Genomic DNA, 25,940 nt, shown 5'->3' with positions numbered 1-25,940 from the left:
ATGGATGGGAGACGCTCTGTGCGGAGGTATCCAGCTCAAGCAATGCCAGGTTTTCAAGATAACCCTGCTGAGCAAGGTAGCAATCCCAGGGCAACAAGAGGATCGGGCAAGACCCAGTCAAAGAAGTAAGAAGAATGCATGGATTTAGTTACTGTAACATAACGAATACCGTATTTTTGGAGTATAAGACACACCCTTTCCCTCCCTAAAAGAGGTTGATAATTAGGGTGCATCTTATACTCTAAATGTAGCTTTTTTCCAGCCCTAACTAGCTGCTAACGATCTTCCCAGCTCTTACCTTGCAGGCTCTTTCATTGTTTCTCTCTGTGAAGAATGTTTTCTAAGCCCTAATTCTTTGCAGGGTTTTTTCATTGCTCTAACTTGCTCTCAATAAGTTTATTTCCTGCCCTAACCAGGTACTAACAATGTTCACAGCTCTTACCAGCTTGCAAGCTCTTTCACTGTTATTCCCTGCTAAGAATATTTACAAGCCCTAAGTCTTTGCAGGGTTTTTTCCATTGCTGTACTTGCTGCGAATGTTTCTTTCCAGGTGCTAATGATGTTCCCAGCTCTTACTGGCTTGCAAGCTCTTTCATTGTTATTCTCTCTGAATAAAGTTTTTTTAAAGCCCTAACGAGGGCTTTAACTATTTTTCTTCACACGCACACACACACACACACACACACCTATATTGCTCAAAAAAAATAAAGGGAATACTCAAATAACACATGTAGATCTGAATGGATGAAATATTCTCATTGAATACTTTGTTCTGTACAAAGTTGAATGTATACAACAGCATGTGAAATTGATTGTCAATCAGTATTGCTTCCTAAGTAGATAGTTTGATTTCACAGAAGTTTGATTTACTTGGAGTTATATTGTGCTGTTTAAGTGTCCCCTTTATTTTTTTGAGCAGTCTATATAAAATGTATGATAGGTCAAATTGGGCTGCAAATAGATGTAGAAGTTTATGAAACTGGGACCTCTTTTGCAAGGGAGAGAGCTATTATTGTTGCAATATACTGTATTTGTCAGTGTTCAACTAGTAGGGATGATATGTTTTATTTATTTTTGTCATTTTAACTCACATCTTTTTAAACATGTTTTAATTTAGTTTAGCTTCTGTTAATTTTTTCCCTCTTTGGATTTTGTGCTTTAATTATTGAATATTAAAAAGTATTGGGAAAAAGTATAATTTAAATGTACACATCTCCCTTTCATAGTCCACATGAACTCACATGAACACACATGAACAATGAAAACAATACAATGAAATTTTGGGAAAGATGGGTGTAACAATGAGGTTAAAAGGTTTTTCATGCACCTCCCCTGGATCCTGTCTTCATTGCTGCAGGACAGTTACACCATTTTGGGGAAACTGTATGCTAGAACCAATTTTTAGGAATAGCAAATAGTATTTTAATATGCTTTGTTGACACAATGGATGGAGTGAAGACACTAAGGAACATCATTCTTAGGATAATGCATTGTATTTCAGGCAGCCCCCAATGACAGCTAAAAGCATGAAAAAAGCTTTATTTAGGAGCCGTGGTGGCACAGTGGTTGGAACACAGCATTGCAGGCTCACTCACTGCTCACTGCCAGAAGTTCAAACCTGACCGGTTCAAGGTTAACTCAGCCTTCCATCTTTCCGAGATCGGTAAAATGAGGACCCGGGTGGTTGAGGGCAATATGCTGACTCTTTAAACCACTTAGAGGGGACAGTAAAGCACTATGAAGTGGTATATACGTCTATGTGCTATGGCTTAATGCTAAAGTGTTCGTATTTTTCACGGTAATTAAAAAAGCCGGCACCCCAATATAACAGTACATTTGTAGAGCATTTGCAACTCTTCTTCTTTCAGCTGGTTCCTGCTTAATTCTTCAGGAGGTTGTCCAAGGACATCTACTACCTCATCTAGCCAGATGTCTTCAATTTATGATCAGAGAGAAGACAAGGGGGGTAAGTCTAAGAAATATTTAGGCTTTGGATACCCACTAATGATTAGAGGCCAGGGATTTTTAAAAAAAATCCAGAGAAAATATGTCAGGATTGAATCTTTTTGCTAGTTTAGATCTATGCAGTGTATACAAATCCACTAAAGTAGGAGTCTCCAACTTTGGCAACTTTAAGCCTAGAGGACTTCAATTCCCACAATTCCCCAGCCATCACTGCTGGCTAGGAAATTTTTGGGAGTTGAAGTCCCCCAGACTTAAAGTTACCAAGGTTGGAGACCCCTGCATAATTTTGCATTTACCCTCATATGTTATCTCTCTTGCAATTGATGCATTCAAGAGGGCCAAGATACAAGAATAGGAAAGAAAACAAACTACTGTACAGATTGTAGAAATGTATATTGATGCAGATGGAAGTCAGATCAGATACTGCAAATCCAGTCTGTCTACAGAAATTATTGATATAGGATAATAGTGATGACTGGATAATGAGAATGGGTTTTCTTCGACAGGAGGAGTCATTGCTGGTGAGAGTTGCAGTAGCCACTCGTCATCTGATTCCACACCTTCTTCTGAAAGTATGCTGAGTATGTAGCAGTTCCACTTTCCTACAGCTTTCCTGAAAATATGGTGCATTTCATAACTAAAGTTATTCAAGCAGAAGTTAGACCAGCCTTTAATCAGGGATGGAAGTTAATCCTCCAAGACAACTTCCAACTTTAGAGTATCATATTGTTTAGTCTTTAAGACATCATCATCATCATCATCACAACAACAACAACAACAATCCTAATAATAATGGAATAATATTTAAGTAGATTGGCAAATACAAACTCTTCTGGAGTTTCTTTCTTATCTACTTGACCCAACAATTGTCCCAAAGGTGCTTTTTTGATAGAATGATAGTAGCAAGTTGCTTCACCTCATCCTTTTCTGGAACACCAGTTCTGTAATACAGAATCTTATGTGTTCATCCAAGCCTATAGTAAGCTCTAAAATGCAGGAATGACCAATTTGAGAATATCCTCACCCATTTTACTCATCTACTGTACATCTTCCTATATGTAGAAAGGGACACTTCATCTCAGAAAATGTCCACTACTAAGGCTGACCCATTGGATATAATAAATGAGCATTTAACTCTAAAAGTCCATCTGCTTTTAGTAAGATTTAAGAAGACCTAATCTTCTCTGGACTGAATCTAAGGTCAATTGTACTGATTGGCTATGTTAATATAATGTACAGTTTACCTATAATCTACCTAAGAACGTCTCTACTTACAAACTTTTCTAGATAAGAACCGGGTATTCAATATTTTTTTACCTCTTCTCAAGAACCCGCCCACGCCGTTCATTCTCGAATTCGCTCCCGGACTCAGCTCGAAAGCGGCGAGAATGAACGGCGTGGACAAGCCGTTCCTTGCCACTTGCTATTGGCGCTTTCGAGCTGAGTCTGGGAGCGAATTCGCTCCCGGACTCAGCTCGAAAGCGGCGAGAATGAACGGCGTGGACAAGCCGTTCCTTGCCGCTTGCTATCGGCGCTTTCGAGCTGAGTCCGGGAGCGAATTCGCTCCCGGACTCAGCTCGAAAGCGCCGAGAATGAACGGCGTGGACAAGCCGTTCCTTGCCGCTTTATAAACCTTCAGAATCAACACCTTAACTGTTTTGTGAATTGTTCTGTTTCACAGAAACCATATGCTGCATTCCCAGCATTATTGTGTTTTCTTTTATCTGCTGTCTTCGAAAATTCTGCTGCTGTATTAGGTAAGTAGCAATGTAAAAATGTCCAAAACCTCTTTTGGAATGACATCATAATCAAGACAGCTAACTCTGCATCTAATCGTCTTCTCCATCACAGAAGTTCTACGTTGGGTGGGGTAGAGGTTGAAAATATCATATATTAGATGACATGAAAGACTTTAAATAGGCTAAAGAGGTGTTACCCTAACACATTGGTGACTAACATTTTTATTGTCACTTGCCGAAAGCATACTTGCACACCCATAATGCAATGCGTGTGCGACACCCCCCCAGCCTCGCAATTGCCCATGCAACTCCCCTGCTTACACCCCGCATATGTGCGCACTCCCCCTATGCTCCCCCACTCCCTGCATATGCAAGTGACCCCCTGCCCCTCCACTCCCTGCATGCATTTTTGACCCATGTGTCCGACCCTGCACCTGCATGCACATCCCCATGAATTTAAATATTTAAAAATTATTTTGTTTATAAATCCATGTTATATATTAAAATAATGTATTATAACTATAACATATTCAATTATTGTGTTTTAATGGTGCCTTTTATGCACAAATTAATTATCCTTAATTTCTTCCTTCCTTGACTTTAAAAGTAACAGATTCTGCATGGTCCCATTTGCAGTTCCTCTCTCTCTCTCTTTTCATAGTCCCAAGTCCCTCCCTCTAAATTCAAGTCTACTTCTCTCAGATTCTCCAAACCACATATCTTCTCCAGCCAATGTATTCAGCAATTTCTTTGGTGGTGAAAGTTGTCCACACTGGCTGAGTTGGGAATGGAAATGGGACAACCATTCAGAAACACAAATGAATGAATGAATGAATGAATGAATGAATGAATGAATGAATGAATGAATGAATGAATGAATCAGTCAATCAACTAATCAACCAATGAATGAATCAATCAATCCAGCCCAGCCAAGTTGCTGCAACAAAACCTGCCACTGTCAATTCACCATGGCCAACTCACATCAGGACAACTCGCCATGGGACAATTTAACAATTCAATTTTATTATTTAAAATAAATTTTAAAATATTAAATTTTCCATTCTTCAGTGATTCTATTCCACCATTTCTTTGATATTAGTGTAATTCTTGTCCCGCAGTAAATCATCCTATGGAGAGTTGGCCATGTTGAAATAAACCCAGTTGAAACACCCATGGACTTCTTGAATCCTTTGCATAGACTCAAGCTGCCTCTCTCCTCCATTACTTGCAGGAAGAAAGCTTATGTTATGTCTTCCTCTACTTCACAAGTAGTCTTTCTGCTTATCCTCTTGCTGGTTTTCATCAACACTACTATTTCTTTTACTCTCACTTCTGCTTTTCCATATCTCAAGCAATGTAATAACCTGAGCATTGCCTAGAATTTGATGCTTGACCTGTTTTACATGCAGGAAATTTCCAATTCCATATCTGCATATCCAGTTTGCGAAAGGCCCCTATCTGATACCTAACAATGTTGCTAACACCTTAAGCTGAACTGGTTGAACTCAATAGATGCATCTTCCTAGGTCAGTGCTAGGCAAAGTTGGCTCTTCTATGACATGTGGACTTCAACTCCCAGAATTCCTGAGCTAGTATGACTGGCTCAGGAATTCTGGGAGCTGAAGTTCACAAGTCATAGAAGAGCCAACTTTGTCTACCCCTGTCCTAGGTGTTTCTTCCCTTTCTCATGCAACAGCTAGCATAGCCATAATGTATGGTGTGATAACATTGGCACTAGGGGTTAAGGAAACACCCTGTTTGATGACATCACACCATGCATTGTTTTATGGCAGATATCAAGCAAGGAAAAAAGAGGAGAGAGAAAAAACATGAAGCAGCAGCAACCCTCAGAATGACTTGTTAATAAACCTCTCTGGTTGGGAAAAGAACGAGCAATGCCCTTGAGTGGCCTTCGCCATTATCAAAATTCCAATTCTTATCCTTAGCATTTTTATCCTAAGAATTTTCCCGTCTATTGACTTTTCCTTAATGATCCTACCTTCCTCCACAGAAGCCAAAGGGAAAACTGTGTGAAATGCTTGATGTTGCTCACCATAGCTGCCTCAGTCATTTATGGTAAGTACTTCCACTTGAGATTTGAAAAAAAAACCATCTGACTAGCAGGAGGTTCTCATGGATTGAACAAAAAAGGTGCTTGTGTCGACGACCTGAGTGTCAGAAGTCCCAATATGCCAGATTTTATCCAGAAAAGTTCATGTTTTAACTCACGTCAGGTGGGCAAGACAGTGGTTAAGGAAGGTTTCCTTATTGCTCATTATCACAACCCACTAATGCTTTTCCGTCACTCTGAGTTTACAAACAAAGTCCCACGAGGAAAGATGGTGATAAGCAGGGGTGGGGCTACTGCCTGGATAGTGGGGGTGACGCAGTGGGGTAGCAAAAATGGAGCTCTGCCCCAGAGCACCCAATTTGCATTGAAAGATGTTGAAAGAAAATGCACGGCGTCCTGCATAAGCCACGCCCACAGTGTGGTAGTAAAATTTTGGTAGCCCTTCACTGGAAATAAGTCCAGAGTTCCAGCAACCAAATAATAGTCCAAGAGTCTAAAGTCTGAGAGCTGAGACCAAGCCCAAAATTCAAGGAACAGGATCCAGTGAAGCTGGGAAGAAGCACATCAAAACAAGCGTGTTCCCGACAGACACACCTTCTCAAGCATCTGATTCAATCAACCTTCCCCAGCTTTCCTTCTGAGGAAGGACGGGGCTGCTTCCTTGTAAGCAACCTCGCTGATCTCCTCTGTGCCCCTCTCCACTCTGCTCTCCTCATCCGTTCCTTGTCAGAGGCAGTCTAGAGCAGCGGCGGGTTCCACTTACCTGCATACCGGTGCGCTGCACGGGCATCCTACTCATTCGGATGGTCATGGATGTGCGCCTGTGCGTGCGTTCCCACATGTGATTTTGCTTTTGCGCATGCGCAGGAAACAAAAACTTGCTGAAATCTCCTGAGGGGACGCTCGCTCGCATACAATTTCGGTGATTTTTTGCTTCCACACACGTGGAGAAGCAAAAAATCAATGACATTTCACGCACCTGGGTATCCCCTCGCAGGATTTTTTTAAAAAAAGATGGCGCCAGTCACCAGAATATTGAAGACGGCATCAGAGTGGTTTCACGCAAATTGTGCAATCTAGCGGAATGGAGCTCTGAGGCGTACAGGTAGCAGCCCACCACTGAGAGGCTACCATCTCTGTTGGTCCTGTGCAGCTGCTCTGCTCCTGCAGGAGGATCCCCATCCGGTTGCCCCCCCCCCCGACTCCCACTGCCAGACGGACTTGGGACTTCCTCATCCTCATCCCCTCGACTTTCCACTCATTTATAGAGGACTATGTCTTCCCTGTTGGACAGTCCCAGCTCCAACTCCTGCTCCTCTGAACCAGGATCCAACTGCAGATTCTTGCAGGATGAATACGCATGGAACTGCACAGCGGAAGTATCCAACCTGCAAACAAGGGCATGTTATTGTATATCCTATGACCGTTCACCTTTTTCTCAGATACAGATTTTTCTCTCAGTACTGAAAGAGCTTCTGTAAGAGACAATTTGGGTAGGTGGTTGAAGTAAATGAAGGCTGTTTGAATGGCAAGTATCGGTAGAAAAAAGTGAGATTTTAAATGCTCCTTCAGGTAGTGGGAAATGGTTGTGTGTGGTGATATTTTTCTTAGATGCACTTCTATATTATTCTGTGTTTATAAAACTAAAAAGCTTTTCTATTCTTTCAAAAGGAAGGAGAGAACGCGCCCAGTGTTCAATAAAGTTGCCAAATAAACATTTTATAAGAGTTTAAACAGGAATCGGGACTGTCGGTTAATATGGAAAAATCAGAGATTATGTGTTTAAATACAGATCAGAGAGAACAGATAGAAATCAGGAAAGAATCAGGGTTGAAATTAGTACTTTAAAAAATAAAATATTTGGGAATTTGCTTATTGAAAAACCCAGTGAAAATTGAAGAGATGAATTATAGATTAATATGGAGGAAAATGTTGAAACAGATGAGGAGCTGGAAAGAGAAAAAGCTAAGGAGACTCGCTAAAATAAGAGCATTAAAAATGATGATAGCTCCCAAAATGATGTACCTTTTTCAGGTGCTGCCGGGGGGGCTATCCGCATGTAAGGTTAAAGAGTGGGACAAAAAACTAAATTATTGGATTGAAGAAGATAAGAGACCAAGAATAAGGAAAAAGTGGTTAATTGCGAATGAAAAAGGGGGGATGGGGAGTTCCATGTTTGGAGCTGTATAGGGAAGCTTTTCAAATGGAAAGGTTAATGGAGTTGCAATTATGTGAAAATAAATGGGTGAAATTGGAAAAACAGATAAACGGGATGAAGAATAGAGAATTAATATTTAGAAAGTGGGACAGGAGCGACTTAGGTAAATTAATAGGGCCCATGAAAGGGACTATGGAAATTTGGAAAAAATGGCAGGGGAAAATAGGATTATATAAATCTAAACCGTCATCGCTTTATGTAATAAATAGATAAAATGAAATGAATTTAAATAGGGTTATAGGAGAGTTGAAGGGAAGAGGGACAAATAAGATAGAACAGTTATATGAGAAGGATGGCAGGCCAAGTAGAAATCATATAGAATGGTGGTTAGGTAAGGGAAGGTGGCTACAAATTAATGCAATATGTAAACATCTTAATGAAAGGGAGAATAAAGAAGTAGTATGGAGGGAGGAGACAGGGTTAGAGAAAATAATAAGAGAAAAAAGTGAGGGGATAAAGGCGCAAGCAACCAATATATATAAATTGCTAGTGCAGTCAAAAGGGGATACGATTGATGGATTGACTAAATGGTGGCAAAATGAGATACAAGTAGAGGTACAAGAGATGGAAAATATAGTAGAAAATATAAGGAAAATTAAAAAGACAAGAATCAGGGAAATGAGAAGGAAAATATTACATAAGTGGTATTTTACTCCCGTTCAACTCGCACACTTTCAGCAGAATGTCAGGGGGAATTGTTGGCATGGGTGTCCAGACAAAGGAGTGTTCATGCATATGTTTTGGGAATGCCCGATAGTGCAGGAATTTTGGCAAAAAGTGAAAGAGGATATCAATAGAATGCTAAATATACAATGGACAATCACTAAGGAAATGGCAGTACTAGTAAAAAGCAAGGCAATGGGAGAATTTAGAGAAATAAAAAAAGCAGCAATAGAAAGCGCTCAGGCAGTAATAGTTTTGGGTTGGAAGGATGCGACAAAATGGACAATGCAAAATTGGTATGGGTACGTGATGGACCACATTCAATTTGAAATTATGGAAAAAAGGATAAATTCGGATAATGAAACTGAGTTGGGACAGCTGATGGGATGGTGGGACAAGGTATGACAATATATGATGAGCAGAATCCGAGACCAAGCTACAAGAAATAAATTGGAATCACTCTATAATATGTAAACAGATATATTGCTCTTGGGTTAAGTGGACTATACAAGAAACTCCCCCAATTTGGTGGTGGGGAATGTGTGTGTGTCGGGGTGGTGGGCACAATTCACTATGCACTGTTTTATGTTGTGTTGTTAAAAATCAATAAAAATATTGTTTAAAAAAAAGTTGCCAAATTTCAGTGTAGGTAGGATTAATGTCCTTCTTAAAGAGTTTTGAGAAAAGAGGATAACATGCTAGAGGAACATCTTTCCTAATATTCTGTGTAATTTTAGCAATTTCTTGGACATGAAGCTTCAAGACAAAAGGCATTTGTAGAGTTCATTGTAGAAACTTCCCAGTTTTGTTTGTTTCTTACAGGCACCGTTTACATTGCTTGTCAATACCTGCAATTATCTGATGGCCTGTCATCCAAGGTAAACACCATTGCATGTAAGGGACAGAAAAGGAAGTCATCGAAGTAGTTTGGGGCCAGATTGGGGAACTCATAGAGAATTTGAGAATTTGGTCTCAAGACAAAAAGGCTGCCACACACAAAGATCCTTTCTTTAGTAACAATTCTCAATGGAAACAAGCCCTTGCTCGATAATAAGAGGCCATCAAAGATGATGTTCACATTTGTTTTCTTGGGTTTTGAGGCTACCAGAAATGTTGTATCTGGAAAACAGCAAGTGAATTTGTGTATAATCTGTCATCATGGAAGTGACAGTTAAAATCTGGATTTTATTTTTTAAATATAAAAGAATGGCTCAAGTAGCAAACTTGGCTCCACTACTTTTGCATTCTCCAAAAATAGGTACTCCTTATTTAGTGACTGCAATTGACAAACTACAAGTCCGTTGTTCAGCAAAGCTGTCACTAAGCAAAAAATCACATGACCACATTTCTGCTTATTATTTTACTTCAGCTTTCCCTTGCTTTGAAGCAGGGGTGTCACAATCATGGCACAGCTGCATCACACACTGGCCACCCCCACACCCCGGTTTAGTGAAGGGGGAAAAAAGTCACAATACGTCACATAATGACAACATGACAACATGAGTTTGACATCCCTGCTTTACAACATTAGGATATAACCCCAAACAGTTGTGTGAACCCAAGCATAAGAACATAAGAAGAGCCATGCTGAATCAGGCCAAAGCCCATCGAGTCCAGCATTCTGTGTTACACATTGGCCCCCTAATTGTACATGGGGATCTTGAGCAGAAGGAGAAGGCAAACCCCTCCCTTTCCCTTGACCCCCAACAAATGGTACACAAGGGAATCCTGCCTGCCTCAACCAACATAGAAGCGGCACATGGACATCCATTTCAATAACCACCGATACACTTGGCATCCATGAATCTGTCTAATCTTGCCTTGAAGCTATCAAGGCTGACAGTTGAATTCCATAAACCAACGACCCTCTGGGTGAAGAAATATTTCCCTTGATTTGTCCTCGCTTTCTTACCTATGTGCTTTAAGGAGTGCCCCCTTGCCCTAGTATTGTGTAATAGAGAAAAGAATTTTCTCTATCCACCTTTTCTATCCCATGCATGATTTTATACACTTCTATCAAGTCACCCCTTAAACGCCGTCTTTCAAGGCTGAAGGGACCAAGGCGTTGCAACCTGGTATCATAAGGGAGGGGCTCCAAGCAGTGTGGAAGGTGTAGGGAGAACTCAATTTATGAAGAACCTGGAGAAAAGGCCAAATCATATGCCCCCTTTCCCCTACTCCCCATCGTTTGAAATGCTTACCCTGGCACTGAGATAATTAGAAAAAATGGGAATGGTGTTTGCATTTACATTCACTGGAAAGAGAGTGAACAGGTACATGATGGGGAATATGCATTGAAAGGAGTGTAGCTGCAGCTTCTTGGGAGGCAAATGCCTTCAGGGGTGAAAGTGACTAGGATTTTGTCAATTCCAGGCAGCAGCTGCTTCCAGGCTGTAATCAACTAATTAACGTTACACAACTGAGCCTGTTAAGTTGTTCTCAGCAGTTTTGGAGTAACCACTGCTGCACAAACAAGCAGCTCAGGAAGTGACAGCTTGCTTGGGTTTGATATAGCAATTAAAATGCTGGCTTAGAAACCAGGAGACACTGAGTTCTAGTGCTGCCTTAACCTTGAAAGTCAGCTGGGTGATCTTGGCTCAGTCACACACACTCACCTTAACTCACTTCAGATTATTATTGTGGGGAAAATAAGAGGAAGAAGGTATTTTGGGATATTTTGTAAAAATATATATATAATGGAAAGTAGGATACAAACAAGCAAACATAAATTAAAATGTATTGGCTCTACCAGAGGGTATGGGATAAGCACAAGGCAATGTGGACAGGTAACCAAATGATGTTGTAAAGATAAATGTGGTTATTGATTCCAAAGTTAGTTTTTCATTTCCTTCCAACAGGAACTAACAAAAATGTATGAAACTGAGCTGAACAATCTCTGGTAAGGCTATTATACATCCCTCCAAAATATCTTAAAGAAAAAGACTTTACTCATTAATTAAATGTATAAACTGCTTAAATCTATCTCATGACTCTGGGAAATTTACAAAATACAATAGTTAAAAACAAGAATGCACACAAGCTTTTTTTTAAAAAAAAAGTCTAGAAATCGTCACCCAATAAACCAAAACATTGGAAAGAGGCCTCTCCCCCTTCAAACCTAAGATATGAAAGAAAAGTTATGGTTTAAAGGAAAAGAACTGTACAAATCTCGGGGAATGTGGCTTATTGAAATGCAGCCAGGCTTAGAACTACAGGAACTAAGACAGGGCTGCCCAACCTTGGAAAATTTCCAGAATTCCCCAGCCAGGCATGCCTTGGTCTAGGAATGTAAGCCTCAAGCTTCATTATTTATTTATTTATTTTTTGGATTTGTATGCCGCCCCTCTCCGTAGACTCGGGGCGGCTAACAACAGTAATAAAAAACATCATGTAAATCCTATACTAAAAACAACTAAAAAACCCTTATTATAAAACTAAACATCCATACAAACAAACAAACAAACATACCATGCATAAATTATAAAGGCCTAGGGGGAAAGAATGTCTCAATTCCCCCATGGCTGATGACAAAGGTGGGTTTTAAGGAGCTTACGAAAGGCAAGGAGGGTAGGGGCAATTCTAATCTCTGCGGGGAGTTGATTCCAGAGGGTCGGGGCCGCCACAGAGAAGGCTTTTCCCCTGGGCCCCGCCAAGCAACATTGTTTTGTTGACGGGACCCGGAGAAGGCCCACTCTGTGGGACCTAACCGGTCACTGGGATTCGTGCGGCAGAAGGCGGTCTCGTAGATACCCTAGTCCGGTGTCATGAAGGGCTTTATAGGTAATGACCAACACTTTGAATTGTGACCGGAACTGATCGGCAACCAATGCAGACTGCGGAGTGTTGGTGTTACATGGGCATTTTGGGGAAAGCCCATGATAGCTCTTGCAGCTGCCTTTTGCATGATCTGAAGTTTCCGAACACTTTTCATACGTAGCCCCATGTAGAGAGCATTACAGTAGTCGAGCCTCGAGGTGATGAGGGCATGAGTGACTGTGAGCAGTGACTCCCAGTCCAAATAGGGCCGCAACTGGTGCACCAGGCGAACCTGGGCAAACGCCCCCCTCGCCATAGCTGAAAGATGTTTCTCTAATGTGAGCTGTGGATTGAGGAGGACACCCAAGTTGCGGACCCTCTCTGAGGGGGGTCAATATTCCCCCCCAGGGTGATGGACGGACAATTTGAATTGTCTTTGGGAGGCAAAACCCACAGCCACTCCATCTTATCAGGGTTGAGTTTGAGTCTGTTGACACCCATCCAGGCCCCAACAGCCTCCAGGCACCGGCACATCACTTCCACTGCTTCATTGACTGGACATGGGGTAGAGATGTAAAGCTGGGTATCATCAGCGTACTGATGATACCTCACCCCATGCCCTTGGATGATCTCGCCCAGCGGTTTCATGTAGATATTAAATAGCAGGAGGGAGAGGACCGACCCCTGAGGCACCCCACAATGGAGAGACCTCGGGTTCGACCTCTGATCCCCCACTAACACCGACTGCAACCGACCTTATCTCATGTACATTAGGGTTAAAATAATAGGTTGTCCAATCCCATCATTGGCCTACACCAGGGTAGGCAAAATTGGCTCTTCTATGACTTGTGGACTTCAACTCCCAGAATTCCTGAGCTAGCATGATTGGCTCAGGCATTCTGGGAGTTGAAGTCCACATGTCGTAGAAGAGCCAATTTTGCCTATTCCTGGCCTACACCAATCCCTTTGGAGGCAATCCTAAGACTGAAAACACATTGGAAGTCCTCTCTGGATAAATATGCATTTGCTTTTGGTTAGAGACTACAGTGCAACATTCTTTCACACCCAAGGAGAAAATATTTAAGCTGCAATTCTATCCGCCTTTCTGTGGAAGTAAGTTCCCCTGAATTCAAAAAGATTCATTCCTGACTATATTTAGGGCAGGGCTGTCAAATCCAAGGCCCATGGGCCACATCCGGCCCGCGGGACTGCCCTGGAAACAGTAAAGATTGGCTTCTTGGTGCCTCTGCTGCCACTAAGTGATGTTGAGCTGACCATGCCCACTATGGCCACGCCTACCTCCCCCCAAGATCAAACACAACCCTGATGCGCCCCTCAATGAAATTGAGTTTGACATCCCTGGTTTACCGTATTTGGGTCAGGCATGCTTAATATCTCCTTTCTTGATTCTAACATCCTTCAGATTCAGCGGAAATGCCTTAATATCCAGTCTTATGTAACCACAATAATTAGCTGGTGCATTGCAGGTCCAGGAATGGTCTGGAAAACAGTTATGATTACAGTCAGTCCTCAACTTACAACCACAATTGAGCCCAAATGTTTTTGTTGCTAAATGAGACATTTGTTAAGTGAATTTTGCCCCTGTTTACCACTATTTTGCTACGCTGGTTAAGTGAAACTCTGCCTTTCTTAAGTTAATAGCATGGTTATTAAATGAATCTGGCTTCCCTAATTGACTTTGTCTATAAAAAGGTTGCAAAAAGATTATCACAACACTGGGACTCTGCAACCGTCATAAATATGAATCAGTTGCCAAGCATCTGAATCTTTGTCATGTGACCATGGGGAGGCCGCAACCATAGTTCCCTCTAAGCTGAGCAGTGAGCAATCGCTCACTTAAAAATCATCATCAACTCAGAGTTTTCCAAACCTGCCCAGAAGCCGAGAGGGAAAGAGTGAGAGGGAAGGAGAGAGAGAGGAAGAGAGGAAGAGAGAGAAACAGATAGAAAAAAGAGAGGAAGGAAAAGAGAAAGAAAAAGAATGGGAGTAAAGAGGAGAGAAAGAAAATCAAAATCTAGTTTGAAACTAGCTCAACTATTTAAGTGGCATTTTGATATTGATAGAGTTGCCCTATTATGAGCTCACTGTTATAGACACACAGTACAGTATTTTATTTTGAAATTCTCTGAGGCAAAACAGGGTGGGGTTTTTATTTGTTTGTTTGTTTGTTTGTTTGTTTGTTTATTAATTATTTCTGTGCCACCCAGTCCCGAAGGGACTGCCGCTCAGACACTATACTTTTCTGCCCACCCCCCAAAAAAATTAGAGGGAACACTGGCCGAAACAGTCCTAAATGTGAAAAGTGGTCGGAAATCACTTTTTTCAGTGCCACTGTAATTTCAGACTTATTAAATGAATGGTTGTAAGTCAAGGATCAGCTGTATCACACTAGTCTACAGCAAAAATCCAGGCAACACTAGACGGAAGCAACAATAGAACGGGTTTGTATCCTTTTGTTTTCCCATTTAACAGTTTTTCAGAGTTTTGCGTATAATCCTGACACCCATTTCCCCTCCTTTATTACAAGGAAATCTCAACATCTGCTGGAAGATCAATTCCATGAAATTCAGGACCTTAAGAATGATTTGGATCAACTGCATTCTGAGATCAGCAACCTCCAGAAAGGCATTCTGCAGTCCACCAAGCAAATCCTTCAGGAAAGTGACTTACCAGGAGAAGAGAAAGTAGGAAGCTGCAACTAATCTCAGAAATTCTCTGGTTTCGATCTTTCCAGATTATAATTTTCTTTTGCACATCTATTAGCTACCATAGAATGTCATTTTTCCCCCTTTTACAAAACTGAAGTCTGTTAGTTGTTCTCATGGCCAGCCTCTCTCGTACCAAATATGCTTAAAAAATACAATAGGGAAAACATTGAACCACAGTGAGGGCTTCTTTCCTGCTGCAAAAGGGTAAATTATAATTTCATACTGGGCACTAGTATTCCATGTTGCATCCAGTTTTGGTCGCCACAATATCAACAAAATGTTGAGAAACAAGGATGGTGCTAATTGGGTATATCTACTCTAATGAAAAGAAGGATTAGCGATGACACAAAAGCAGTGTTCCAATATTTGAAGGACTGCAGAGAGCAGAGAGCATCAACCTGTTTTCCAAAGCACCTGAAGGCAAGACAAGAAACAATGGATGGAAACTAATCAAGGGAAAAAGCAACCAAGAACCAAGGAGAAATTTCCCAACAGGGAGAACAATCAACCAGTGGCATAGTTTGGACAATCCTAGACCTATGGTGGTGAATCTATAGCATCATGCGAGAGGTGGCATGCAGAGCCCTCTCTGTGGGCACGTGCGTCATCACCCCAGCCTAGCTCCATCGCATTTCTTTGTCGGTTTCATTTTCAGGGAAACAAAAGTTTGTGGGACTAAAAAAAAATATTCACTCAATCAATTCCAACTTCTCATGAAAGGAGAAGATCTCACAAAGTTGGAATTGATTGAGTGATATTTTTTTTTAGTCCCACAATCTTTTGTTTCCCTGAAAATGAAACCGACAAAGAAATGTGATGGAGCTAGGCTGGGGCGATGACGCACATGCCCACAGAGAGGGCTCTGCATGCCACCTCTCGCATGATGCTATAGATTCACCACCATAGCTCAGGTGTTTCCCAATGGAGGAGATGGGGTCCTCCTCCTCCTGAAATTCATTACGACACAGAGCCGCAATGCAACCCTGGATTGTCTAGGCCAGGGGTAGGCAAAGTTGGCTCTTTTATGACATGTGGACTTCAACTCCCAGAATTCCTGAGCTAGCATGATCGGCTCAGGAATTCTGGGAGTTGAAGTAAAAAAGTCATAGAAGAGACAACTTTGCCTACCCCTGGTCTAGGCTCCTTCTGGCCTCAGTTGCTTTTCCTGCAGAGCTGCCTGTGTTGGGGTGCCATGCCTCCCTGCCAGCCAGCTGAAATTCGGTGCACTGCTCCTAGGCTCATCAGCCTCCAGATTCCCACCACCCAGCACCAGTTTTGGAGGGGTGGGGTGGAGAAACAGATGAAGGCAATGAGAGAGAGAGGGAGGGAAGGAGAGAGAGAAACAGAGGGATGGAAACAGGGTGAGAAAGAGAGAAGCAAAGGCAGAGAGAGAGAGAGAGGGAGGGAAAGAGGAAGAGAAAGAAAAAGGCAGAGAGGAAGGGAAAGGGGAAGAGAGGCAAGGAAAGAGAGAGAGAAACAGAAAGGGAAGGAGAAAAAGAGAAATGATATTACAAAAGTTTTTATTGTTATTGAGCATAATATTTCAAAAGCAGAAAAAATGAAGGGGCATAAAAGTGCATTTATCACATTTTTCATAGAACAATTAGCTGAACTCTGCCTTTATCATTATTTTAGGTAGTAAAACCTCAGTATTCAGTTAAATTGCCTTGTTGGCACTTTGCGACAAGTAAGTGGGTTTTGGCTTCCAGTCTCTAAAAGGTTCGCCACCACTGCCCTAGTCATAGGTTTCCCACTGTTCATGATAGAGATGCTTATAATAAAAGTTGTTCTAGTATGTTTTAAGTCTTTATGGTGAAGACAAAACAATTACTGCTTTTGGAGAGTTGAGTGGTATAGAAATTAAATAAAATAGTAAATTATGGGATTATCCTTTACCAAAAGTTTAAAGGAAATTTGTATATCTCCAACCTACTACATGAGATAGTCTGTTTGAATTGATTGATGACTCTAAGAATTATTAAATCTACCTCTCCTTTCTACATACTTTTCTTCTCCACAGAAGTTCCAGCCTTTATGTCTAAAAACCATGAGCATTGCATAGAGATTTCTGCACTGATATAAATTTTTGTCTTTTGACATTAGCCCCCAAATGCCTGTGTCCCAGGGCTGGCTATAGTGTATGCTTCATAGACATCATCTTTTCACATAATTAACTGACAGATGAAAACATCTTAATGCTATCTAAAAGAATCGTGGTACACACTGTTTTAAGCACCACCAACCATTCTTCCTTAGCTAAAATCTGATAGAAAAATATTATTAGATACCAGTTAATATTCCTTTATGGGCTATTCATTTGGGCACATTTATTTCCTGTCTTTACTCAGCAAACTTGAGAAACAAACCATTTGCCGAGTTGGCAAATTTTGGCTTTTTTGACATGATGCTTTATTGTCCATATTTGTGTATCTGTTGTTAACAGTTGGAATTAAGTCTATGGTTCTATTCATAACTTACGATGTCTAACGTATGTAACTGATATTTGTATAAACCATTTCCCTGGTGTATTTTTCTTCTCCTTTGCAGGAAATGATTGATATGCTCAATTTGGCTTTTAAGAAGATTTTTGAAGACGATATACAGAAGGCTGACTGGGCTCAAAAGTCAATAGGTAATGTCCTGAAGGATGGAGTGGCTTTGGGTTTGCAACTCACAGCCAGGAGTGTCTTTGCATAAACTGCGAGTTGTGCAGTAGTTACATCCAGTTCTGGATCTTGAGAACCTGGTTGCCCTTGAGAAGTATCTGAAAGCTTCGGTTGATTTAAATGTTTAATGGGCATCACATTTAAATCCCTGAACTGAAGCTTGGGGAGAAAAAAATAAGAAAGTGATTTGAAATCATATCTGACAGATTTTTCTCTTTCTACACTAAACTCTACAAAAGATGAATTACTATTGGATAATTACAGTATATATGAGTGAATTTAATTTCTGATGAAAAGTTTCTTTATATTTTATTCTGTGCTTATTCTAGCCTTTATAAAAGTATCATCTATCTACATGGAGACTACGCGGGAACTAATATTGGGAAATTACATGTGAATGAATGTAATTTCTGATAAGAAATCTCTTTATATTTTACCCTACTAATTCTAGACTTTAAAAAACATGTGTCACAAGAAAATACATCTAAATGTTCACTAGAAATAGAAAACAACTTGAGGTTACATAATCATCTGTCTGTCTGTCTAGGAGCCACGATTGATAAAGACAGGACATCTAAGTCTTTCGACTTTTTACACCAGGAAAACTGTTGGTTTCCATTTATCGCTTCAGCCAACCCTCCTGAAACTATTTTACAGGTGCAGTATTTCTATCATTGCTATTAGTTAATTAAGAAGAATAGTACAATTTCTCAGCTAGAAAAATAGTACTGCCCCGAGTCCAGTTTCTATCTCATAACTATATACATGTCATTATTTTCTTCTGAATGTTTTCTTTAACTTCTCAATCTAGCCTACACTATAGCCCTTGGATTTCCTAGAGATCTTGTATTCCAGATCAAAATGTTGATAAAATCTGACTTCATTTAATTTTAAGGAAAGCTCAGTGCTTTCCTTAAAATTAAAGGATGCACATATTTGTGAATGGCTCTGCAAACTTTTTCTGCAGTTCTTCAGGGCCTGTTTTGTTCTGACTTGAAAATCTAACTGTTGCTTTTAATTGCATTAAACTAAGGCAGAGTTCAGAAGTTACAATAATATGATTTCGGTTGGTTTAGAGCAGGGAGAGGGAGGGTGAAGAACTACCAAATTTTTTACTACCACACTGTGGGCGTGTTTTATGCAGGACGCGCTACATTTTCTTTCATCTTTCAGTGCAAATTGGGTGCTCTAGGGTGGAGTTCCAATTTCGCTACTCCACTGCGTCCCCTCCCATCCGGGCTGTAGCCCAACCCTGGGGAGGGATGCACAAAACTCTCCAGCTCAAAAACAGAATATTCCAGAGAAGAACAAAATCTTCTCCTTTGTATGTTGTTTCTGAATGTATATCTGGAATAGTTTGTGAAGTTCTGAGTTGCTGTATTTAAGAAGACTTTAAATGATGGCAAAAGCTGTGATGACGCAGTAGTTAGAATGCAGGATTGCAGGGTAACTGCTCACTGCCAGAAATTCAATCCTGACCACTTTAAAGTTGATTCAGTTTTCCTTCTTTCTGAAGTCGGTAAAATTGGGGGCTGCTAATGTTGTAAACATCTCAGAGAGTGCTGTAAAGCACGGTGGAATGGTATATAAATCTAAGTACTATTACTATTGCTATAGTGTAGACTGTTTCTCCTTATTTATGCTTTCTGGACGTTGGAAAGCAAAAGGAGAATTCTCTCCCATTTCTATAGAAGTCTTCATTATTGGGCTTCAGAATGGAAGAAAATGGCCCCTTGTATATTGCTGAAGCATTGGCTGCTGGTGATAAATGCTTGGTGAGAAATACACACACACACACACACTTCAAAAAGATAAAGGGAACACTTAACACAATATAACTCCAAGTAAATCAAACTTCTGTGTAATCAAACTGTCCACTTGGGAAGCAACAATGATTGACAATCTATTTCACATGTTGTTGTGCACATTCAACTTTGTACAGAATAAAGTATTCAATAAGAATATTTCATTCATTCAGATCTAGGATGTGTTATTTGAGTGTTCCCTTTATTTTTTTTGAGCAATACACACACACGTTTATTAGTAAGGAGTATGCATAAGCACACTATTGTGCCTACCATCCCTGTCTTATTGTCCTATTTGCTTGTACCTACTTTACTTATCTTTGTGTTTATATCAATACGTACCTGCTATTACTTACACGTTTTGATAAACAAACGCATAAATTTAAAAAATAAAATAAATCTGCCAACCTTCTGGGAATATTTCTTTAATCCCATCCATCCCCTTTCTCTGTTCTTTTCACCTTGTACTCTCCTCACTTTATGTAATCCTTTTTCCCAGTTCGTCATCCATTCCCTTCATTTCTAGAGGGATAAAAATAAAAATGTTGGAGATCCTGGTCCTTTCTTGCCCATCCTCTTCACTACTCCCCTCAATGAGATTAAAAGGCAGATAGACAGAAAGAGAATGAGAAAGAGGGAATGCCTCATTTACAACGGAGGAATGAGGGAAGAATGACATTTTCCTGGTTGCAAATGATTGGAAAATTTACACTAGTTGGGATATTATTCTGGTTTAATTACAAAACTCTATTTATCCACTAATAGTTTACTTTGCTGGTGTATCTGACCTCTTAATAAGCCAGAGAAAATACAGATTAGAGGTCAGAAGTAATTTTGTCACACATTCACAATAAAGTTCACCCTACTCGTGGAGAAATCCCAGTAATTATTGTACTCACACATCAAATCAATCTGCAGGACCTGAATTCATTTTTTTTAATTGATTTTTAACAATTTTAAGATACCCACAACATAAAACAAGTGTATAGTGAAAAGTGCCCACCACCCAACAAGCATACATACCCCACCATCAAATTGGGGGTGTTTCTTGTATAAACCATTTTAACCCCAGAGCAATGTATCTATTTACATATTATAGAGTGATTCCAATTTTGAGCATTTTATTTATGTGAATGGTCTCCTGTTTGTAGCCGGATGTTTACCCTGGAAACTGCTGGGCATTCTCAGGATCTGAAGGCCAAGTCGTAATTAAGCTGCCTGAAAAAGTCCGACTGACAGCCGTTACAGTTCAGCACATCTCTAAAGCAATAGCTTTTTCGGAAGGAATCACAAGCGCCTTAAAAGATTTTTTGGTTTATGTAAGTACAATACTGTTTTAACTTATCTTATATCTTTCCTCTAACTCCAATTTAGGAAGCACCAAGGCTACTATGCCCTTGATATTGAGCTGAAATAGGATATGGAGCCATTCTGGTATCGAGGTTAAGATGAAGGATTAGAAATCAGTGCTCCGAGTTCTATTTCTCCCTTTAGTATAAAAGCCAGCAGAGTTTAGGCCAGTCATTCTCCCTCAGACCAATTCATCTCTCAAAGTTCTTGGGGAAAAATGGGAGGTGGGAGCATTATGAACATATAGCAATGAGCTGCCAAAATGTTTACTGCCACACTGTGGGCATGGTTTATTTTGTGGGTGTGGCTTGCCTGCCATGTGACCAGGTGGGAGTAGCTTGACAATCATGTGACCAGGGTGGCTTAAAGGTCACCGGGGTGGCTTAAAGGTCATGTGACTGGGTGGTAGTGTCTTGACGACTCTTTTTCAGTTGATTAAGTCACGTTATTTGAATAGCCACCAAAAGGACAAATGATAGACAGCATTATTTGTTGAGGAGCACAGTAACATTTTAAGGTTTTGTACTAAACCCATAAGGTTCAGTATGATAACAGATTAAGCAAGTAGCTCAATTTTCTTTAATTGCTATAAAAGTTAAGATCTAGATAATGATTAAAATGATTAAAGTGTTTATGGGTAAAACATACTATTTAATTATTTCCTATTTTAAAAGCAATTAAGGATCATACTAAGGTACTAGAGAAGGAAGGACAATAAAAAAATTATTAAGTATTCTATAAATAGTGCATGAACTTACAACTCCCACTGTGTCCCCCTCCCATGGGGGCCGCAGCCCATTATTGTGTACAGATCTTAAATTGTAACAAATAAAAGTAAGATACAAATTTAAGAAAAATATTAATCAATACCTTAATTTGTGATATGCAAGCTATTGCTCACTTCAAAAAGCTCCTTTTGAAGGGATTGGTACATAATACACTGCCAGGTTCTCTGGACTGGCAGCCTATCAGTAGAGGCTGGATAAACTAGCAATATTTGGAGTAATGAGCTAAATGGCCATTCCCCCTGTAGAATTCTAAGACAAGCAATTATATCTGCCCAACTCTATCAGCTTCCACTCTAAGTAGTCTATTAATTTCTCTTATCCAGTGACATGGCCTCACCTTCCCTGGTGTCTTTAATTCAGAAAATGACTAACAATTTCTTTGCTGCTTCCCATATGAATTCATTTAAAGACTGTCCCTTTCCCTACTCCATAGGATACTTCCATAAGGTCCCATATTCTGGGACATTTCCTGCCTTCACTACAACCCCTGTACAGGATAGTGATTTGGAATACAATATGTGGGAGGAGGAGGATGAAATGGACAAAACCTTTGCCTGCTACTTCCAGGGAAAGTCAGAGTCCAGATCAGTACACCAGAGTTGCTGAAAATTAGCAGCATAGCTTTCTGACATAAGCCCTAACATAGGCATCTTAACATTCCTATATCTTCTCTTCTACTCTTTCTTAGATATATTTTACTATGAGTATATCCTCTATATAACCTACATCATGTATTTTACTATGTGTATACCCACTAAAACCCTCATTGTGTAGTGGACAAAATCAATCAATCAATAAATAAAATAAACATGTTAAAAATAATCTGGCAATAACCAGGGTGAAAAATCACACCACTCTCCGTAGCTCTCTGCCCGTTTCTAATAAAATAATTCTGCTCAGCATTAAAAGATTGCCTGCTTGTCAAGACTCAAAATTCCTTTTTTTTTTTTTTTTGGTTTCTGCATTGACCTGCCTTTGTTGGCCAAGAACTGCTTCCAGGTTGTCCTTCAGGGCTGCTGCAGCATTCAACTCTTCTACACTGATTCCCTCCTTTTAATTTTAGGGGCTAAATGATGAAACAAAAGAGGAGATCCTGCTGGGAACATTCAAGTATGATAATGAGAAGGAATTAATTCAGACATTCCAACTGAAGGTAAACTAGAAATGGGAGAAGTGGGGTAGAGGTAAAACTAAAGTAGGATAGAGTAAAACCGAAGGGGCTGTGTCAGAGGGAGTTGTTTTGAAAGAATCTCTCCAATTTCTGCCCCATCTACTAAAAATCAGACAACTTTTAATTCAGTACTTTAAGGAGTGGATTAGGCCAGAGCTGGAAAACCAGAGCTCCTCCTGAGGAAATATAGTTTAGATCAGTGATTTTCAACCTTTTTTGTGCCATGGCACATTTTTTACATTTACAAAATCCTGGCGCAAACCACCAACCAAAATGACCCTCTAACACAGTACATATTATATATATAGTTAATACAGTGATCCCTCGAGTTTCGCGATCTCGATCTTTGCGAAACGCTATATCGTGATTTTTCCACCCAATGACGTCACTCCCTTCCTTTCTCATCTTTCTTTCTCTCTCTCTCTCTTTCTCTATCTTGCTTCTTCCTCTCTCACACTCTCTTCTTCCCTCTCTCATCTCTTTCTTTCCTTCTCTCTCCTTCTCTATCTCTCCCCCTCTTGCTCTCGAGCGGCGGGCGGCACCCAGGGAAGGTTCCTTCGGCCGCCCAGCAGCTGATCTGCTCAGCAGCACAGTAGCAGCGAGGAGCCGAAGATGGGGTTTCCCCTTTGCGTGGGCAACGGGGAAACCCCATCTTCGGCTCCTCACTTCTACTGCGCTGCCGAGCAGATCAGCTGCTGGGCGGCCGAAGGAACCTTCCCTGGGTCTTCAACTCCCAGAATTCCCCGCCGCCCACGCAAAGGGGAAACCCCGATCGTGCACCGAGCGGCGGACAAGTGGCGGCCAGACAAGCGGTGGACGAAAAAGCGGCGGACAAGCGGCGGGCGGAAAAGCGGCGGGCGGAAAAGCGGCGGAAAAGCGGGGGGCGGAAACGCGGCGGGCGGACAAGGGGCGGGCGGACAAGGGGCGGGCGGACAAGCGGCGGACAAGCGGCGGGCAGAAAAGCGGCGGGCAGGCAGGCAGTCAGGCAGCTCCTCAGCTGCTGGGCGGCGGAAGGAACCTTCCCTGGGTCTTCCCAGGTGCGGAAGTAAAAACACCATCTGCGCATGCGCGGCCATGGAAAAAGGGGCGCGCATGCGCAGATGGTGTTTTTATTTCCGCACCACTAGATCCCAAAAAAATCGATTATCGCGAGGGGTCTTGGAACGGAACCCTCACGATAATAGAGGGATCACTGTAATATAGTTCAAATATCTATATACACCATCAGGATAGACATAACCAGCTGAGGCTTCATCTAGTGGTGGCAACATTTACCTCCAGTTCTGACCAGGATTAAAAATCGGGACCATGGGGAGGAGTAGCAGCTTCAACTACTCACTGCAGCCACACGATGACAAGTGTGCAGCAGCCCGAGCGGGGACCTTCCTGGGTGTGGATGAGAGGCGGCCTGCTATTGGTTCATCGCTAGTGGTCAGGATGAATCCTAGAATGTGATTGGTCAGTGAGCATTCCCTGTGCCTCCACTCTTCCTGTTGCTGATAGCTGAAGGGATTGTTTATATTCGGATGGAGGTGGCTGGCGGCCGGCCGGATAAATGGCCTCCGCGGGCCATAGTTTGGGGACCCATGTTTAATTTCCCCACGGAACACCTGACCATGTCTCACGGCACAGTAGTATGCCGCGGCACACTGGTTGAAAAACACTGGTTTAGATAATCTGTGGCACTATAAAGATAGTCCCCGACTTACAGCAGTTGACTTAATGGCTGTTCAAAGTTTCAGTAGCATTGAAGAAAGTGATTTATGACCATTTTTTCACACGTGTAACCATTGCAGCACCCCTATTTGTACACTTGACACCTGACTCACAATTTGGACAGCTGCAGTGTCTCGGGGTCCATGTGATTAACTTTTGCAACCTTCTGACAAGAAAAGTCAATGGGGAAACCAGATTCACGTAACAATTTTGAGCTCAATTGGGGTCATATGTTGAACTCTATCTATATTGATGGGAGCTAATGGGACATAGCAAAACAAAAAACAAAAAAATCCCACCACAAATCTTCTTTCTGATGTATAACAATCCCAAAGCAGTTATATCAGCATTTGGGAAACAGGTCTACAGATTTATTTTATTTATTTATTTGATTTTTATGCCGCCCTTCTCCTTAGACTCAGGGCAGCTTACAACATATTAGCAATAGCACTTTTTTAACAGAGCCAGCATATTGCCCCCATAATCCAGGTCCTCATTTTACCCACCTTGGAAGGATGGAAGCCTGAGTCAACCTTGAGCCGGTGATGAGATTTGAACCGCTGACCTACAGATCTACAGTCAGCTTCAGTGGCCTGCAGTACAGCATTCTACCTGCTGCGCCACCCCGGCTCTTGTATATAGATATACAGTATAGGCTTTGCACTCTTCTATTAAACTGATAGAGCCATTCAAGAGGATGACTTCATCTCGATTGCTTTTTATTATGATTGTTCTTTTCCCTCATCTCCATTTCAGAATGAACAAGAGAAGGCGTTCCAGTATGTAAAGATCAAAGTGGAGAGCAACTGGGGAAATCCAGAGTACACGTGCATTTATCGAACCAGGGTGCATGGAATGATGGCCAATATAAACCATTTGGGCAAGAAAGTGGATGAAATCTAACAAGATAAATAAATCCTGCGACTTTCCCATATTAAATTTAAATTAAATTTATTAAATTTAAAATATTTTGTTGGTTCTTCCAAGACAAACACCACATCATCTGCGAATGCTTGTGTTTTATAAATTTCTTTTTTAATCTTCAATCCTTTTATTTCCTTATCTGCTCTTATTTTAATCAACAATGTCTCTAATGTTAAAATAAATAATAGTGGCGATATTGGACAAGTTTGTCTTACTCCTCGTTGTATATGTACTTTTTTGGTCTGTTCACCATTTATTATAATTTTAGCTGTTTGTTCTGTATATATAGTGTCTATTATATTAAAAAACTTTGTTCCTACCTCCATCTTGTTTAGTTGTACTTTCATAAAGTTCCAATCTACATTATCAAATGCCTTTT

At 40.9% G+C, this 25,940-nt stretch overlaps 1 protein-coding gene across 1 annotated transcript; it reads left to right on the top strand.

Annotated features, from left to right (window-relative positions):
* LOC139158911 (SUN domain-containing protein 3-like) lies at positions 1-25,540 on the top strand. Its single transcript, XM_070736250.1, has 13 exons — positions 1-125; positions 1,869-1,966; positions 2,472-2,546; positions 3,647-3,722; positions 5,716-5,780; positions 9,479-9,534; positions 11,515-11,555; positions 14,961-15,117; positions 17,689-17,773; positions 18,355-18,464; positions 20,764-20,931; positions 22,814-22,903; positions 25,394-25,540. Exons 1-13 carry the CDS (start codon positions 1-3, stop codon positions 25,538-25,540), a joined length of 1,293 nt encoding a protein of 430 aa, XP_070592351.1.
* Positions 25,541-25,940: the final 400 nt, after the last annotated feature.

Source organism: Erythrolamprus reginae, chromosome 2, assembly GCF_031021105.1.
Source record: "Erythrolamprus reginae isolate rEryReg1 chromosome 2, rEryReg1.hap1, whole genome shotgun sequence".
NCBI classification, from domain to species: domain Eukaryota; kingdom Metazoa; phylum Chordata; class Lepidosauria; order Squamata; family Dipsadidae; genus Erythrolamprus; species Erythrolamprus reginae.
The sequence above is the reverse complement of the archived record's forward strand: the minus strand, read 5'-3'. Positions and strand labels throughout refer to the sequence as shown.

What these genes read in the sequence shown, in the direction of transcription:
- LOC139158911 (XM_070736250.1), top strand. Translation starts at nt 1, where the DNA reads ATGGATGGGAGACGCTCTGTGCGGAGGTATCCAGCTCAAGCAATGCCA. An exon ending in AGCTGCCTCAGTCATTTATG is followed by an intron (nt 5,781 to 9,478) that starts GTAAGTACTTCC and finishes TGTTTCTTACAG; the next exon opens with GCACCGTTTACATTGCTTGT. An exon ending in ACTGAGCTGAACAATCTCTG is followed by an intron (nt 11,556 to 14,960) that starts GTAAGGCTATTA and finishes CTTTATTACAAG; the next exon opens with GAAATCTCAACATCTGCTGG.